General features: G+C 33.8%; 1 protein-coding gene across 1 annotated transcript; it reads left to right on the top strand.

The window, feature by feature from the left end:
* Positions 1-3,770: 3,770 nt before the first annotated feature.
* LOC107019774 lies at positions 3,771-6,355 on the top strand. The gene is made up of 4 exons (XM_015220151.1): positions 3,771-3,980; positions 4,603-4,728; positions 4,883-4,976; positions 6,279-6,355. Exons 1-4 carry the CDS (start codon positions 3,771-3,773, stop codon positions 6,353-6,355), a joined length of 507 nt encoding a protein of 168 aa, XP_015075637.1.
* Positions 6,356-14,704: the final 8,349 nt, after the last annotated feature.

The following is a 14,704-nucleotide window of genomic DNA, read 5'->3' as shown; positions in this document are numbered from 1 at the left end:
TATTTGATCGAGCATGTGAAGTTTGATTTAATTGATGCCATGATATAAAAATGAATGAGAGTTGATGAACTCATAATTATCATGGGGTTGGTAATTGGAGTTCAAAAAATTGGAGTTATGCTTGGAAATGACTTAACTAGTGGTTTAAACTTTTAATATGATCAATTATTTTCTTTTTTTATTAAGTTAATTAGTTTTCATTAATCTTCAGTTATACAATTATACGATGGTTTAGATCATAAAATAGAAGGTTTTGGAGTTCTTATGGAAATTAAGTAAATTTTATTGTTAGTTTCATTTTTAATATTTATGATATTATGAGTTTTATAAATTAATAAATCAATTGATGCCTTTTCAAAACTAGTGAACAATTAAAGTTATGGGTCAAAGAGAACACTAAGATATGTAGGTATTAACTACAATGCAAATTCACTCCACCAAAATAAATAATTCCAGTATAAAAATCCATATAAATTGATGAGTTAATAATAAAAATAAATATTGGGCAAATTAGAGTAATCCATCATTGGAAAGGTATCCTCTAGCTTGAAGAAAAGCAACTACCAAATCAATGCTTATTTTAAGCGGAAGAGCTCTCCTCTTTTGGCTCAAAGACAAAAATCAGATCAAATTTTAGATGCTGAACGAAAATAGCAGCTTCTTATTTCTTGTTTTTAATCCTCCACCATTAACTTAATGGCAAGCTTCTACTCCTCCATGTATTTTGCCATGAGCTGTTTATGAGCCAAGGATTATAAGCGTATACATTAGTATTCATTTTTTTCATTTAATTTTTGTAATTCTTTAGAAAGATCTCTAGTTCCACAAAGACATTTGATTTTCCCTAATCATAATCATGTAGGTGATCCTCTACTTTCACTTTGAAAAATTTATCTATTATGTCAACTATACTTGTGGAAAATCTTCTGTTGTCCACTAGTATAGAAGAAATAAATGATAGATTTTTCAAAAGGAATGTAGAGAATCGTGAATGTGATTATGTTGAGGAAAACTCAAATAGCTTTCATTCATTGAAGGATATCTATTAGACCCGTAAACTACTTGATCTAACTACGTGCAGGCATGACAAGGACTTGGGAATTGGTCTTGGCATGCATGGGAGCAAAACCAATGCAACAAAGGTTCAAGGTGCTTGGGTGTTGGCAAAGCAGCTTGAACGTGCAAGGCTTACATGTGGGCAGGAGTCATAGGAAAGGCAGTATGGTGGATTTACAAGGCAAGGATGTGAAGACTTGACGATGGCAAGACAAATGCATTCACGTGCATTGATTAAATGAAACTAAATGTTGTAGGACAACTGAAATGTTCTAAGTGTTGGAACCATGTTGAAATATTGTAAGTGTTGGAATGTAGGATAAAATATTCGAATTGTTAGAATATTGTTATTTCGTTTAGATAAGGATGTAATTTGAAATATATTCGATCTGTTAAAAATACAGTTGTTTGAAACATTAGTTTAAATCATGTGATGACAAGTGTCGGACAGGTGTCGCTTGTAATTGTCGTTTGTAACTATCACATGTAACTGCCATGTGGATAAATTTTATAAATACTTGAAATTCGTCTAAGGCAAAAAAGAACGAACGTGGCATTAGATGAATTTGTGAATCCTTATCCTTAATTGATTTATTAGTAATAAAAGGTTGTGAAGAGTTCCCGTACGTTGGCTATGTTTTTACGATTATTGTTGCCAAAATAAAACTAAGTAAATAATTTTGATACTTAGCCAAATTCGTGTGAGTGTAAGGTTGATGTTTTCAAAGAGTTGTAGACTGCCTTGGAGTGGTGTTAGATAAAAAAGATCGACCCTCTTTCAATTTGTATTAGAGCGCAGCTGAACGATGGTGACGAATGCAAAACTTCGGGAAACAGTGTGGAGGGTTGGAGCCTTTGTTGGGATTACTAATGAAGTAATGGAAGACCAAACACTGGTTGATATTTTGACGCAAATAGTCAATTTGAGAATGGACAATGACAAAATTCATAGCGATGCAAGTGTGTTCCAAGGATTTGTTACCGAACACATGGCTGAAACTTTGAATTTTCGTGAGGCTACGAAGGCACAGTTAGAGTCATTGCATAAAGATAATGAAAATCTTCATGCAGAGATCGTTGTGTTATGTCAGGTTGTGGCAACATTATGTTCAAATCGTTGGGTATTATCTAAGGTTAACATTCCAGAACCTAAAGACTTTGGAGGTGAAAGGAGTGCTAAAGAATTGGAGAACGTTATCTGGGATTAAAATAGTACTTTCCGCTGCAATGGTGATTGAAACTGTCAAGTTAAACATTACCACAATGTATTTGACGGGTGATGCTTAACTTTGATGGAGAACTCGAAATACAGATGAAGTAAGTGTTGGACGACCCAGAATTTCTACGTGGGATAAATTGATGAATGAAATGAGTGACCTATTTCTTCCTAACAAGCGTCTTGGCTTGCAAGGGACAAGTTAAAGAGATACGGTAGACGGGGTCGGTGAGGAACTATATTTAAGAATTTACCTTGTGATGTTAGACATCCAAAATATGACAGATGACGATAAATTACATATCTTCATTTCGGGTATGCAAGGATGGGCTCGAAACGAACTTCGAAGGCAGAATGTCTATGATTTGCCATGGGCAATTGCTGTTGCTGATTCGTTGGTAGATTTTAGGACGAATCGACCGACTATTGATGTCCCGTCTACTTCGAAATCTAAGAAAAAGGGTGAGAAAAAAAGGGACTGGAAAAGGGAGAATCGTAAAGACTATGATAATGATAAAGGAAAGGCACTAATGAAGGAAGGAAATAAAGAAAACAAGCCAAAGAACAAGGATGTTAATTCGAAAGGTTGTTGGACTTGTGGTGGTCCTCATTTGTCTTAGTCTTGTCCAAACCGAGAAAGAGTGAATGCTTTGCTTGTCAGAAAGGTGAATCAGGATGAAGAAGGAGAGGAAGTCGTGGCTGCAATGGCCAATCCATTAGGTTTGTCTTTCAATCATATTACATCGGTTAATAATGTTGAAGGGACTTCTAAGATTTCAAATCCACATGCTTCATTCATTCATTTGGAAATTAAGATAAATGAAAAATATGTGATGGCTATGGTTTATACGGGGGCTACTCATACATATATTGATGTTAATAGTGCTGGCTTAAAGTTGACTAAAAGTATCTCCTACATCAAAACAGTGAATGCTAAGGCACAAGCCATTGCGGGCATAGCTTATGGAGTGTCTATGTCAACTTAAAATTGGGTAAGAAAGCATAACTTGATGCTGATGCCGTTAGGAGATTTTGAGATTATACTTGGTATTGATTTTCTGAGAAAATTCCAGTTTGTTCATTTTTCATATTTAGATGGAATAATGATTATGATGGAGGATAATGTTGGATTTGTGAAGGGTGTTTATTCATTTAGAAAAGTAAGTTATATTTTAAATAAGAAGGTTATGGGAATGATGTTTTATGCTATGTCAATTGACAAAGGGATGAAGAAAGGTAATGAACTTATACTTGCTGCTTTAGCCGAATTGAAACCTGTTGTAAAAGTTGAGGTGCCTGATTTTGTGGCCGAGTTGTTGAAAATTTTTGCTGATGTGATTCCGTCTTAATTACAAAAAATTTTGTCTCCAATGAGGGATATTGATCATAGAATTGAGTTGCTGCCAGGTACGGTTGCTCCTGCAGAAGCGCCATATTGTATGGCTCCTAAGGAATTAGCTGAACTGCGGAAATAGATAAATGAATTTTGGATACTAATATGATTCAACCATCTAAGGCTCTCTATGGTGCTTCTGTTTTGTTCCAAAAGAAACAAGATGGGACGATGAGAATGTGTGTAAATTATAGGGCGCTGAACAAGGCAAATGTGAAGAATAAGTATCCGGTTCTGTTGGTGCAATATTTGATGGACAGATTGAGCAAAGCATGCTGGTTCACGAAACTTGATCTTAGGGAAGGCTACTGGCAGGTTCTATAGCAGAAGGTGATGAACCTAAGACAACATGTCTAACTAGATATGATTATTATGAATTCATTGTAATGTCATTTGGGCTAACCAATGCCCTGACTACCTTATGGAACTTAATGAACAATGTGATGTTTGACTTTCCTGATCATTTTGTAGTTGTCTATCTTGATGACATTCTTATCTATCGTAGAACAATGATGAAGATGTCAATCACATAAGTATGGTGATGTCTCAGTGGAAGAAATATACACTTTATGTCAAAATGGAAAAGTGTGAATTCGCTAAACAAGAAATAAAATTTCTGAGGCATCTTGTTAGTAAAAATCAAGTTCGAATGGATCCTAAAAAAGTGTAGGCCATTGATGACTGGAAAGAACCACGAAATGTTAAGGATTTGCGCTCGTGTCTTCGATTGGCTAACTATTACAGAAAGTTCATTGCGGGATATTCAAAAGGGGAAACAACTTTGAATAACTTGTTGACGAAATATGCCAAATTGATACGGGATGTACGATGTGAAGAAGCTTTTCAAATTTTGAAGGAAGCTATTGTTTCTGAACTCATATTAAAGTTGCCTGATTTTAAGTTGCCATTTTAAGTACATACCGATGCGTCTGATAAGGCTATTGGAGGCATGATTGTTCATGAAGGTCATCATGTGGCCTTCGAAAGTCGAAAATTGAATGATGCTGAGCAAAGATATTCGACAAATGAAAAGGAAATGGTAGATGTTGTACACTGTCCACAGGTTTGGAGAATCTATCTTTTAGGGACTTGATTTGTAGTTTGAACTAATAATGTAGCTAATTCATTTTTCAAAACACAAAAGAAAGTGAGTCCAAAACAAGCAAGATGGCAGGAGATACTGACAAAATATGATCTCATGTGGGAAACATAACCAGGTTGCTGATGCATTGAGTCAGAAAGAGGTATTTGTTGCAGTATATTCAATTTCAAAACTTGAGACTGATTTCTTTGAAAGGATCAAATTGTGTGGTGCAAATGACTCATTATATGTTAAGTGGATGGGTCAAGTGCAAGATGGCACAATGAGACGATATTGGACCGAGGACAATCTACTCTATTTTTAATGGGGGAGAATCATCGTACCAAATCAGGGTGGACTGCACAAAGACCTTATGTAGGAAGCGCATGATTCTGCTTTGGCAGGGCATCCGGTGTTGAAAGAATGTTAGCTTTACTATCTAGTGTTTATTTTTTGCAAAAGATGGAAGATGACATAGAAGCATACGTAAAGACTTGTCATGTCTGACAAGTAGACAAGACTGAACGTAAAAAGAAGGCAAGTTTATTGCAGCCTTTGCCTTTTCTCGAAAGGCGATGGAAGATGACATAGAAGCATACGTGAAGACTTGTCATGTATGTCAAGTAGACAAGACTGAACGTAAAAAGGGGGCAAGTTTATTGAATCCTTTGCCTTTTCCTGAAAGGCCTTGGTTATCAATAAGTATAGAATTCATTTCTGGATTTCCTAAGGTTGATGGCAAACAATTAATAATTATGGTAATAGAAATGCTTTCAAAATATTCTTTTTTCATTGCAGCACATGAATTGTGTTCATATGAGATTATTGTTGATTTATTCTATAAATACGTGGTTAAATACTTTGCTGTTCTGGCTGACATTGTTAGTGATAGGAATACTAGGTTCACGGGTAGATTTTGGACATCATTGTCCAATATGATGAGAACTAAGTAGATATTTCTACCGCAAATCATCTATAAACAGATGGACAGACGGAACGGGTGAATCATTTATTAGAATAATACTTGAGGCTTAATGTAAACAAGTCAACAGAATGGGTTGCATTGTTAAACATTGAGCAGATTTTTTATAATCTGCACAAGTCGTCTGCAAAATAAATTAGCCCTTTTGAAATCGTTTTAGGCAAAGAACCTATGACGTCATTGGATGTTGGTAAATCTAAAAATCAGGGAAAGTGTTAAGCATCATATATGGTTGCAAGGGAAAGACTTGAAATGTTCTTTGAAGAACAAGATAGCTTGCGCTAGGCTCAGCGGCGCATGAAGAAGTATGCTCATCAACAACGTTGCTCACTTGAGTTTAACTTGGGTGACAAAGTGTTGTTGAAACATACTCAACCAATATAGAAACATATTGCAAGTAAGACTAGGCATGGGGGTTTGATTCCTAAGAATGATGGTCCATTTGAAGTGGTGAAACTAGTGGACGAAGTTGCATAAAGGTTGAACCTGCCAGAAAGGTTAAATATTCATTCCACTTCCCATGTGAGATTCTTGAAACCTTACTTTGCAGATGCAAATGATCAGGAAGGGAACATGTCAAAGAGGGCTCCTCCATCACTACCTACACAGTTTGATGCTGAAATTTAGAAAAATCCTTGATCACCGGGTTTTCGACACCAGTAACAAGAATACAAAGACATAATTCTTGATTCATTGGTAAGGCAAGAGTGCAACTGATGCACTTTTGGAGAAATCAAAGGATTTTGGAAGGTTGAGTCTCAAATCAATGACTACCTTAAAACTGTCTTGATGAGGGCATCGAGTTCATGTGGTGCGGGTGGTCTGTTAGACCTGTAAACAACTTGATCTAACTACGTGCAGGAATGACAAGGACATGGGCATTGGTCTTGACATGTATGGGTGCAAAACATTGCAACAAAGGTTCTAGGTGCTTTGATGTTGGCAAAGCAACTTGAACCTTCAAGGCTTACGTGTGGGCATGAGTAATCGGAAAGGCAGTATGTTGGATTGACAAGGCAAGGCTTTGAAGACTTGATTATGGCAAGACAAAGCCATTCACGTGGATTGCTGAAATAAAACTAAGTGTTGGAGGACAGCTGAAATATTCTAACTGTTAGAAGCAGGCTGAAATTTTCTGTGTTAGAATTTAGGTTGAAATATTCTATGTGTTACAATATTGTTATCTCGTTTGGATAAGGATGTAATTTTATTTACATTCGACTTGTTAGAATATAGCTGTTGGAAATATTAGTATAAATCCAGTGATGACAAGTGTCGGACAGGTGTCTCTTGTAAATGTTGTTTGTAATTGTCGCATATAGATGCCATGTGCAGAAATTTTATAAAGGGTGGAAATTCGTCTAAAGCAAAGAAGAACGAATCTGGCCTTAGATGAATTTTTGAAGCCTTATCCTTTATTGATTTTTTATTAATAAAAGATTATGAAGAGTTCCGCTATGTTGGCTGTGTCGTTATGATTATTGTTTCCTAAATAAAACAAAGTAAACAAAGAGTGTAAAGAGTTGTAAACCGCCTGGGAGTGGTGTTAGCTAAAAAAAATCGACCCTCTTTCAATATCCATAGAGATTTAACAGCAATTAATTAGAAAGAAAACAAAAGATTACTAATTTATCAGGTTATGCACCCCGGATCAGAAATGCCTCTAGATAAACGCATGGAGGAGGTAAACCTAGCAATAAAGCTGCGGGTAGGGGAAGTTCTTTAAAAATAAAAGTTCCAATATGATTGAGCATATAAAGTTTGAGTTAATTGGTGCCTCAGATATAAAAAAACGAGTAGAGTTCTTGAAATTATTATTATGTTGGAGTTGGTAATTTGAGTAATGCTTGTAAATGACTTAACTATTGGTCTAAACTTTTAATATAATCACTTATTTTCTTTATTATTACAGCAGTTATCGTTAATCTTCAGTCATCCATTTATATGATGATTTTGATCATAAAATAAATGTTTTTGGAGTTCTTATGAAATTAAGTTTTATTGATTGGTTCATCTTTAACATTTATGATATTTTCAGTTGCCTAAATTAGTATATAAGATAGAGAGCGGAGAAAACTGACTCTTATTAGAAGATATGGGTATAAGGCATCCCTTTTAATATATCTTTCTTAGCTTTAAAGGTGTGGAATTTTTTTTACAGTGCCTACTTAAATGACACAATGGTTGCTGCGAAGTTCCAGCTGATGAGACTGTGGATCACTCAGTTTCAAAAGGAGAAGTTGCGGATTCATTATCGATATATTTTGCTGGTGCAGTTTGTCTTTTGGGACCATGGGTTCAAATGAAACATGTTTTGAATGTTAAAGATAAGTCTAGGCAAAAGATGACATTATTTAATGCAATTCGGAATGTCATCTTATGGTTTCTTCGGAAAAGGACAAATACCATTATACATGGTGCTTCTTACTCTACTAATAGAGTTATTTGGGATATTTCCAACACAAAAAGAATTTCATTAATTTTAAATTTAAATAACCCAATATTCAAAATAATTGGCCTTAGATGTTTACTTTACTTGATAGTTTCAAACCTAGTTTTATATCTAGGTTTATAAGGTTGAGTTACAACCTTTGGGATGGCTGAAATGTAACACTGATGGGGCATTAAGAGGTAATATTGGCGCTGGCACTGTTGAATTTTGTGTTAGAGTTTCTTCTGGTGATCTTTTGTGATCAAGGGGGCTTAGGATCTAGTACTATTGAAACTTCGCTATATAACTATGAAGGTTCAGTTGTTGTTAATAAATTCATCTAGTAGTTGGTCATGTACTCTTCACCTTATCTGCATTAGATTCTATTGGTTATATATCATGCTATTTGTGAGAGCTTTGAGGTTTCATTAATGATAAAAAAAAACCAGGACAAGTGAATTTGTATTTTCTTTTCTGCTTGAATGTTTATTCACTAGTTTGCCTAAGAGTTTGGTTAGACATTCCGATTCTTAATTGTGTTGATCACGTTGAGTATGGTGTTGTTGCTATACAGTTTTAGGCTCAGATTAAATATCTTATATTACTAGTTTTTCTCATAACTCCAAATCTACATGGTGGTATTAATTATATGTTTGGTTCAATTCATCAGATAGGGATTTGAGGGGAGAGATCACTAATACAAGGTAGGTTGATCGAGCCTCATTTTTCTATTTCTAGATAGCTAGAATTGATAAATACTAGATAAGAAGCCCGTAAATATGTTATTCTGATTTACTTACCTCTACGAATCAACTAGGGATATGATTCAACTCATTGTTGTTGCATAGAGAATCACGGTTAGACAATGCTCTGGTAGAAGAGGGATATGCTTGTTCTTACCAGTATAGATCCACTTATCTAATCATATCCCCAATGAAATCTTAAACGATGACTCAAAGATGAAGAACATGCTTAGATCAGCCTGCTCTAACAAGCAAATTTTCGTCTAGACTTGCTTTCTTTTTAGTTACTTTATTACGTTTAGGTTTTTTTTTGCTTTGGTCATTTGCTGGACCAGATCTCATTTGGGCCTATTCAGTTTTTTGCTCCTTTTATGTTAATAAAAATAGGCTCGTGCCACCTTAAACCAAAAAAAAATAAAATAAGTTAGTGCGTCTTAAAATACATCTCAAATTTTGATAAAGGTTAAATGTAACATTATTTTAAAAAAGGAAATATTTATTGACAAGAAAAGAAAGACCCTCGATTTTTTTTTATTAAAAAAATTAGTTCCATTTAACTACATGTGTATATCCCGCGTACGCCATCCCTTTATTTATGCCCCACTCAAGTGTTGTTCATCTTGTATTTCAAACATACTTAGAACAAAACTTTGAACATCTTTGTAAGACAACAAAGTTTAAGAACATTTTCATGACTAACAAATTAAAATTAGTATCGAAACTAGAATCATTAACAGATTTAAAAAATATATGAAATATTTTTCTTAAAGAAGAACTGTTGTTAATATTTGTCTAAAGAATCTTAGTGATTCCAACAAACTTTAAAGAAACACGAAGTATAATCATGTTAGTGATCTTGTACTTTCACTTTGAAAAATTTATCAATTATCTCTATTATACATGTGGAAGACCTTGTGTTGTCCACAATAATAGAAGAAATAATTGATAAATTTTTCAAAAGAAATCTATAGAATCGTCAACGTGATTATGTTGAAGACAAATCAAATGGATTTCGGGCATTGAAATATCTCCATAGATATTTAGAAGAATTCAATGAGAAAGAAAACAAAAAATACTAATTTATAAGTTTATGCACCGCGGATGAGAAATACCTCTAGATAAGCACATGGAAGAGCAACAGCTTGAAATAAAGATGCGGGTAGGGGAAGTTCTAAAAGAAACAAAATTAATACTTTGTTCGAGCATTTCAAGTTTTATTTATTTGTTCCTCCTGATATTAAAAAGAAGGAGAGTTCTTGAACTCATAATTATCATGGAGTTTGTAATTGGACTTCTTGAAATTGGAGTTATACTTGGAAATTACTTAAACAATGGTCGAAACTTTTAATATGATCAATTCTTTTCTTTTTATTAATTTAATTGTCCTTAATCTTGACTCATCCATTTATACGATTTTTTAGATCACAAAATACAAGGTTTTGGAGTTTTTATGAAATTAAGTATATTGTTTTTTAGTTTAATTTTATCTTCAATATTGATGATATTATGAATTTTTAAAAATAGTAAATCAATTGAAGCCTTTTCTAAACTTGTGAAAAATGAAAGTGATGGATCAAAGAGAACGTTGATGCCTTCATTAAGGTTCAGTCATGGTTCTTGCTCTAAAAGAATTGGTGCCTATACATCTTACACTTGAGCTAGCTATCTATGAGATGTTGAAATGTTGTGTAATGAGAATATAAGACATCCACTAATGGTTAGTATTATTTTATGTTGATTAAAATGTGAGATATGAATTTGTGCATTACTTAAAATCTTATATGGATATATCTATAGCTACATGATATGGAGAATTTTGTCAAGTATTAGTTAATATTCGCTCTTAAAATCTGATAAATTGTGAAATAGATTTGACATCAAATATCCAACCACTAGAGTCTGAATCACTCCACAAAGCTTAATTTACTCGACAAGTATAAAAAAGTTGAAATTACATGTTATTTTCAATTCTTCTGCAAGAATGTTTCCCTAATCAATCTTGGTATTAATGATTATGTCGGTTCTAGCATAGTAATAATTCATAATTAAGTGGTCGGAGTTTATAGTATTGATAAAATGTAGGATGCAAACATAGCTGATGCAAGTAAATTTGATGTGAGAAAAGTAGTACTTAACTTTAATGGTAACCAATAGCTTCATAAGGAGAATATATGTAATGAGCAATCTATCATTAGCATCCCTAACCAAGTAGGTACTATTCAAATTTTTGTATCCCCTCAAAGGAGACTCAAGCAATAGGGGTTCCAGAAAATTATTGTTCTGAAGAAAATCTAGATAATCTGCCTATTGAGGCAGATGTGTCTCCAAGATTGATTAAGTCTTCCAAAACATGGAAGAAGAAAAGAAATCTACATTTACATCATCTACTCAGGAAATAACCGAGAAGAAATAAATCTTTTAATAATTTATGCAAGCCCTAATTTGTAATACTCGATCTATAAAGCCCCAACAGGATTTCCGTAGAGCGCAAATGTTGCATAATTATTAAAACTTTTCTTTTATTGTCTTGGTGGAACCAATTCAACATGTCAGATATATCAACAAATATGAAGAAGATTAAAGTTGTCACTAGTAAAGGCAAATTACAATGGAAACGTTTGGTGTTTCATTATTTCAGAGTTTGATGTTTCTATGGTGATTGATCTGTGATGTTACCGTGGTGATGGATACAGATCAACAATTGACACTGTGTTTACCACAAAAACGTTCTAATAGATTTCATGTCACTTTAATCTATGTTAAATGTAATGTTTAGGATAGAGAAATGCTATGGCATGATATACATTAGATGACAACAACTGACGATAGCACTTGGTTAATTGGTGGAGACTTTAATGTAGTCTTGAAAGTGGATGAAAAGATTCGTGTACAACCCATTCATGAAATTGATTATCAAGACTTCGAGAATTATTTTTAGAGTTGGAAATGATTGTATTTTTGAAAAATTAGGTAGGATTCTCTCATATCAGCACATGCAACACTGATTTAATTTTTTAAAATTAAACATCTTTCGAGAACATGATCAGATAATGCCCCTATATGTTTGACCACGAAAGAGGGGACGAATCCATATATAAACCATCTAGGTTTCTAATGTTCTAGACTGACCATGATCAATTTATTAAGGTAGTGAGGTAGAATTTTTGTATAGATGTGTCCCAAAATCCTTTTTTCATTTTAAAGAAAACATTAAAAGGGTGAAATCTTATTTGACCAAATGGATCAAGGAATTTTATGGTGATATTTTTCAACAAGTACTAATCAGGGAAGATATTATAAAAATCAAAGAAAACTATTTGAGGAATCTCGTAATGTTGAAAATAGAAAAGTATTGCATATAGCCCAGACTGAGTTTAAAAAATAGTTGTATTTTTAGGAGGTATTTTGGCAACAGGTATTTGGTATAACTTGTTTGATATTGGATATAGTAATAGTAGATCTTTTCACAACATTTTTAATGTTTGAAGGAAAGTGAGATAGTTGTTGAAGCTGTTAAATTCTAAGAGGATCAGTTTCATAAGGATAGAGTTTCTACATCTTTTTGTTGTTGAGACATATTCCTACTGTTGTGACTAACGAGGAAAATATTGATTTCTGTGAAGTAAAGGGAGTTGTTTTCAATTTGAAAGGAGATAGTGCTGCAGGTTTTGATGGATTAAATGGTATTTTTTCTTAATGTTTTTAGGATAGTGTTGGACAAGATATTGTCAGCCCTATTTATTCTATCTGTTGGCATGTTATCTAGGTCTTTAAACGCTTTATTAGAGGATAAAATACTATTATTTTTGCATCTACTAATATATACTCACTGGTAAAGATCTTGTCAATTTCAGAGAAGTATGAAATTCAGTCAGGACAGAGAATTAGCAAGGATAAAAGTGCCTTCTTTATGCATCAAAATGCAGCCGCTGCTGGAATATTGCGGGTTGAGGAGTGTAAAGGTTTAAATAATGACAAATTTACGCTCAAGTATTTGGAGTGTCCTAAACCACAACCAAGGAAGAGGAAGGAACATTACTGTGATCTTATTACAATGGTCAAATATAAACTACCAGCCTGGAAAAGAAATATGTTATCCTATGGAAGTAATGAAGTTCTGATCAATAGTCTTTTGCAATGTGTTCCCATTCATGTCCTTTCTGGTATTTTCCCCCTCTACGTGTCTTCAAAGAACTCAATAGATTATTGGCTAATGCTTTTAGAGTAATAAAGAGTCAGGAAAGAGCAAGCACTAGGCTGCTTGGAATAAGTTATCTCAAGATTTATAAGCTAAGCTCTATTGAGGTTAAAAACTCAAATCTCTTTATGGGCCATATCATTTGGAATAAATTTTTTATGAAGAAAATCCATAGTTTGGTACAATGGATGGATGTATCGCAATTTTGAAAAAATACATTAATGAACAAAATTATCTTTGAATAACTTATTTGGTGGGAACCTAGTTAAACATAGTTTTATAACTGGACTGGGTTAGGTTCTCTATATTTACAACCAACAGAAGTGCAAACCGGCCACAATTTAACAGATATTAACACTTATATCAATAAAGATTGTTGGAAATATGAGAAAATGCAAATGCAGTAGCCAGAATATGTAGTGGATCATGTCAATTCTTCCATGGATCTGATTAGACAGTCATATTCAAGTGATAAACCATGGTGGATAGATAATTTCTAGACAATTTTCGGTCAAAAGTGCTTGAAATTGTATCAAAAAGAGAGAGGAGTAAGCTGATTCTTAGTAGAAGATATGGGTACAAGGCTTCCCTTTTAAGATATCTTTCTTATCATTGAATATGTGGGGAAAAAATACCATTTCGTACTTTAATGACACAATGGAATCCTAATGTTTCTCATTTATGTGGTTGCTGCGAAGTTCCAGCGGATGAAATTGTTGATCACTCACTACAAAAAGAAGAAGTTGAAGATTCTTTATGGAGATATTTTGCCGGTGCAGTTCGTCTTTTGGGACCATGGGTTCAGGAGAAACATATTTTGATGAAATGGTGGAATGCTAAAGGTGATTCTAGACTAAGATGACATTTGATGCAATAACTTATTGTTTCTTTGGAAAAGGAGAAATACATTTTTACATGGTGCTTCTTACTATACTTATAGAGTTATATGGGATGTTTCCAACACTACACAGAATTTCATATGTTGAAATTTATTTATCTCAATACTCCAAATAATTGGCCTCAGATGGTTGCTATAATGGTTAGTTTCAGGCCTAATTTAACATCTACAGTGGTAAGGTGGATTTACTTCCTTTGGGATGGTGGAAATGTAACACTTATGGGGAATCCAGAGGTTATCCTAGCCCTATCATCATTGAATTTTTTGTTAGGGATTCTTCTTGCGATCTGGTGGGAGCAAGGGGGCTTAGGATCCAAGAAACAAGAAGCATAGTGGTTGTAGATATGGCTTTGAAGGAGGTCTTAAATATTGTTTGTTAAATTTTTTTCACCGGTTAACATTGTACAGATTATTTATCATTGATTTATATGAGGAATGGAGATCGGATTGTTCCTTGGAAGTGACATTGGAATTAAATTCGTTGATGACAACAAGAGTACTACACACCTTAATGGAGGGAAATACTCTTGCCAATTACTTCACTAATTTAACTTCTAATTCTGAAGCTACTTTTGAATGTAAACAGTTTCAAGATATACAAGGTGCAAGTAGAAGAATAATCAATACAAATAAATATGGCATTCTCATCTAAGGAGAGGAGGATCTATACGTCTGAAGGTGTGGTTGTTATTTAATTATTCTAGTA

This window comes from Solanum pennellii, chromosome 1, assembly GCF_001406875.1.
Source record: "Solanum pennellii chromosome 1, SPENNV200".
NCBI classification, from domain to species: Eukaryota; Viridiplantae; Streptophyta; class Magnoliopsida; order Solanales; family Solanaceae; genus Solanum; species Solanum pennellii.
Note: the sequence above shows the minus strand (reverse complement) of the source record. Positions and strands in the feature narration are given on the sequence as shown.